The sequence below is a fragment of the Nicotiana sylvestris genome, chromosome 9, assembly GCF_000393655.2.
Source record: "Nicotiana sylvestris chromosome 9, ASM39365v2, whole genome shotgun sequence".
Classification (NCBI taxonomy): domain Eukaryota; kingdom Viridiplantae; phylum Streptophyta; class Magnoliopsida; order Solanales; family Solanaceae; genus Nicotiana; species Nicotiana sylvestris.
The window spans coordinates 145750234-145754373 of NC_091065.1; the positions used below are offsets into that span (position 1 = coordinate 145750234).

Sequence of the window (4140 nt, forward strand, 5' to 3'; positions counted from 1 at the left end):
ACTTTTTGAATTTTATTTGAAGCAGCTTCTCCACCATAAATATGTGTAAGACTCCACCAACCTCATCTTATACCTCGGATCAAAGATAGCAGCTACACCCATCAAAATATGCACTGCATCCCAATATTTCTTAAATTTCAACAACATTGATGATGCCATAGAGCTAATCAAAGGATTTAAACTTTTCACCAAGGCTTCCAATTCTATCTTAATATCACAAACTTTAGAAAAGTATAGAGTAAAAGTGGGATATTGAGTCCCTGAGAATTCTTCAGTGATATGGTAGAAAAGCTTTAATGTATCACAAACTTCTTTTGCTGCACTCCATTGCCCTTGGGTTGGAAAACAAGGATAACTAAGGTCACTTAGGCTCAACTTCATAAACACATCTTTGTATTTCAGGGCTGTTCTCAACATTAGATATGTTGAGTTCCACCGAGTAGGGTAATCATACTCTAACTTTTTGTTACAAGAAATATGTAGCAATCGTGCAGCTTCTTCAAACCTTTCGATTCTGCCTGAAGACCACATCCAATATAAGACACTGTCACGCACATTATTAATACTATCTTGTATCACCTTTAGTCCTTCTTGCACAATCAAATTCAAGATATGTGCGGCACATCGCACATGTAACATTCGACCCATCAACAATAAATCCCTTTTACAAAGTTTCTCATCTAGCAAGGTTTTCATCATAGCATTGTTTGTGCTACAATTATCAACTGTAATTGTTGAAATTCTTCTTTCAAGATTCCACTCTAACAAGCAATTAAGCAACGCACTACACAAAGTATCTTTATCATGTGGAGCAGGAACATAAACAAATTTAAAAATATGGCTTTGAAGTCTCCATATATCATCAATAAAATGTGTTGTAATAGCCATGAACCCTTTCTTGGTGTTGTCCGAAGTCCACATATCAGTTATTATTGCAACTTTACTTGTAAGGTTTTCCAATAACATAGAAGTTTTTGATTTCAAATTGTCGAAAATCTTCAGTATATCATTCTTGACTGTGTTCCTAGACACCATTTTGAACAACGGTTAGAGACTAGCAACAAACTTCCTAAATCCTACATGATCAACAATGGACAATGGATACTCGTGCAAAATGATAGCATGAGCAAGTTCTCTGCGTGAAACATCTTGATCAAAATAGTGTTGTTGGCTACCATCACCCCCTGAATTACCCTCATTGTCTAAGTTACTTGGCTTTTTGCGACATCGATTACAGATATAATCTAGCATGGATTATGTCCCACAAATTCTTGTTGATTTTATACGAGTAATACAATACTTACAAACACCAAAACGAACTCGATTAATCATCACCGGTGTAAAATGATTCCATGCGTCAGAAATAAGTTTTCTTTTCCCAGTTTCATCAACAACTTCATCGACTTGCATAGGCAATTGACTCTCACTCTCTATAGGAAAAGTACTAGAAGATGAACCAACCGGATTCTCTTCATTTTGAGATTCCATACTTTTCTACAAAAAATAAGCAAAATTAATATTATGAGACATTTCTAAGTGCACATGGAAAATGAAAAAAGAGTCAATTAAGCAGTTTATGACAGAAACTATATATGCAGCCCAAAGCAATTTATGACATAAACATATATGAATCTGCAACTGAGCTTGCAGTTTAACTAGCAGTATTAGTGAATGAAATAAAACAGAACTATGCAACTATTTTACTGAGGCATGTATTGCAAAACTGGTGCTCCTCATCAATGGAAAAAAATCATATACAAAAGAAAACCTTTTCTTTGTAAGGAGTATTGATTGGCTTTACCAAGTTTCCTTACTTCTTGTGGACTATGTGAAAAAAGAAAACTAATGCTGATAGCTAAACTCCAACTTCCTTTTTCTGATTTTTCTTATGAACATCTAAAATTAGCGCAACATATGGGTGTAAGGAGATCATATTCAAATTCGAAACTTGACACCAATTGAACTTTGGGATTAAAAATGAAATAGAAATTCCATTGGCTTTACACAAATGGTCTTCTTGGAATCATATTTACCTTTGGCCTTCTCTACACAGCCTTAAAGAACAGGAAATATAGGTCTTTATCATTGATGCCCATAATGTGTTTGATAAAATTTCTCATAGAAAAATCGAAAATACAAAGCTTTAAACCAAAATTAAATAGGAATTCCACAACAAAGATAAAGCCCAAAAACTTAATTCAAGATTACTAGAACCAGAAAATGGAGCTATAGTGAGAAGTAGAATTCAAAGAGGAAAAGGGACTCACAATCCTTGATAAACCACAGAATAATGACCTTCACAATTGAAAGCTGCTGTAAATTTCTCGGATTATCGAGCAAGACTGAGAGGGGAGTCGAGGACCAAGGAGAGTCTGAGAGAGATGACTGATGAGTCGTAAGAGACAGAGAGAGAAATTTGTTCTAGGGTTTTAATATTTAGCCTTTATGTCTATTAGTTTAAAATATTAAATCCCCACCCGCGACCCGACCCGACCCGCATTATTTTTTTAATTTAAAAATTGAACTCGCCCCGCCCCGCCTCGCAACCGCAAATTTTCAAACCCACACCACCCCGCCAACGTTCAAACCCACCCCGCCCCGCACCCGCACCGCCTCATTGCCATCCTTGCATCTAATAAGTTTCTACTTTGTAGTTTTATTGTTAGGAATCATCTCTTTCCATTGTCCTTTACTCTGTTCCTTTTGTCCTGTTTACTTCCTCTTCCTGAGTCTGTTTGGGCAAAACAAGTGAGAAATATCTTTAAAATTTGACACCAACTTTCCAATTGCACAAAACGGGATCTAGCTAGCATATCAAAGTGGCATAAGTCAGGAAAGAACAGCGTGCGAACTGAGTTGGTAACAATCAATGTGCTTTGGGATTCATGTGAAATACAAAGGTTTGGTATATGTCAATCCATGAACAATGCAATAGATGGAGGGTGTTGGTTGAACGGATCAAAGGTATTTTCTGTAATAAGATTGACAAAGAAAGTGGTTAACCAGTGACAAGCAAGGTCTGTCACACCTCCTTTTTCCGCACCCGCGAGAGGTGCAGGGGAGTTTTTCCAATTAAAGGACAATCGAAACGGGATTTATTTATTTATTTCAGAGTCGCCACTTGGGAGATTTAGGGTGTCCCAAGTCACCAATTTTGATCCCGAATCGAGGAAAAGAATGACTCTGTTTAACAGTCTGCGCACCAGAAATCCGGATAAGGAATTCTGTTAACCCGGGAGAAGGTGTTAGGCATTCCCGAGTTCCGTGGTTCTAGCACGGTCGCTCAACTGTTATATTCGGCTTGATTATCTGATTTTATACAAATATGAACTTATGTGCAAATTTTATCTTTTTACCGCTTTCATAATTGTTATTATTATTTTTACAAGAATGTGAACATCGTTTAAAAATATGTCTTTGGATTGCGTCACATAAAATGCACCCGCGATCCGGAACGTATTTTTATTCAATGTTTTAGGATTTGGATTTGGGTCGCATAAATGCGCACCCGTGTTTAAGAATGTATTATTATTAAATCGTGCCTAAAGCGATTAGCGTATTATTATTTATGGGTAAGACTGTGGAATTCACTAAACAGTCCATCCCGAATTCTAAATACTCAATTAAATATTTATTGAGGGCCCCACAATTTTGTATTTTTTATTCGGCGAGGCTCGTCTCATTTATTTTTAAAAGACAATCCTAAAATGCCTACATTATTCTCTATTAAATTTGTCTCTACAAAATAAAATAAAAAAATGTCTTAATTTATTTACAGGCTGAAATTGACCAATAATATTTAATTAAACAACATTCTTCCAAGTTCCAAAATGGTCTATTTTGATAAACTAACGTGTTTTTTGAGACATGATAATCATCCAACAATAGCGAATTAACTAGACGAAGTTACTACACCATTTATTTATTTTTAGGCAATATATAGGTAGTTCGTCCGTTAAGCTATCATCCGATGTTTCACTATATGTATTAAATATCTACATGATTCTGATTTTTTGCAAGCTAAATAATTTATACATACAAATAAAATTCAGAATATAATTAAATATAATTCAGAATTTCAACTCTTCATTTTTCGTATTCTTACTTCATATTTCGGATTACAATAACCAGCGTGTCAGT

General features: G+C 35.4%; 1 protein-coding gene across 1 annotated transcript; it reads right to left on the bottom strand.

Moving 5' to 3' along the window:
- Nucleotides 1-1047: 1047 nt before the first annotated feature.
- LOC138878375 (uncharacterized) lies at nt 1048-1488 on the bottom strand. The gene is made up of 2 exons (XM_070158045.1): nt 1305-1488; nt 1048-1244 (listed from the first exon to the last, which is right to left on the bottom strand). The coding sequence occupies exons 1-2, from the start codon at nt 1486-1488 to the stop codon at nt 1048-1050; spliced, it is 381 nt and encodes a 126-aa protein (XP_070014146.1).
- Nucleotides 1489-4140: the final 2652 nt, after the last annotated feature.

Excerpts from the sequence above, each read along its gene's own strand:
- LOC138878375 (XM_070158045.1), bottom strand. The coding sequence starts at position 1,488 with ATGGAATCTCAAAATGAAGAGAATCCGGTTGGTTCATCTTCTAGTACT. Across the intron at positions 1,245-1,304 it reads TCGAGTTCGTTTTGGTGTTT|ATTATATCTGTAATCGATGT; the intron begins GTAAGTATTGTA and ends AATCCATGCTAG.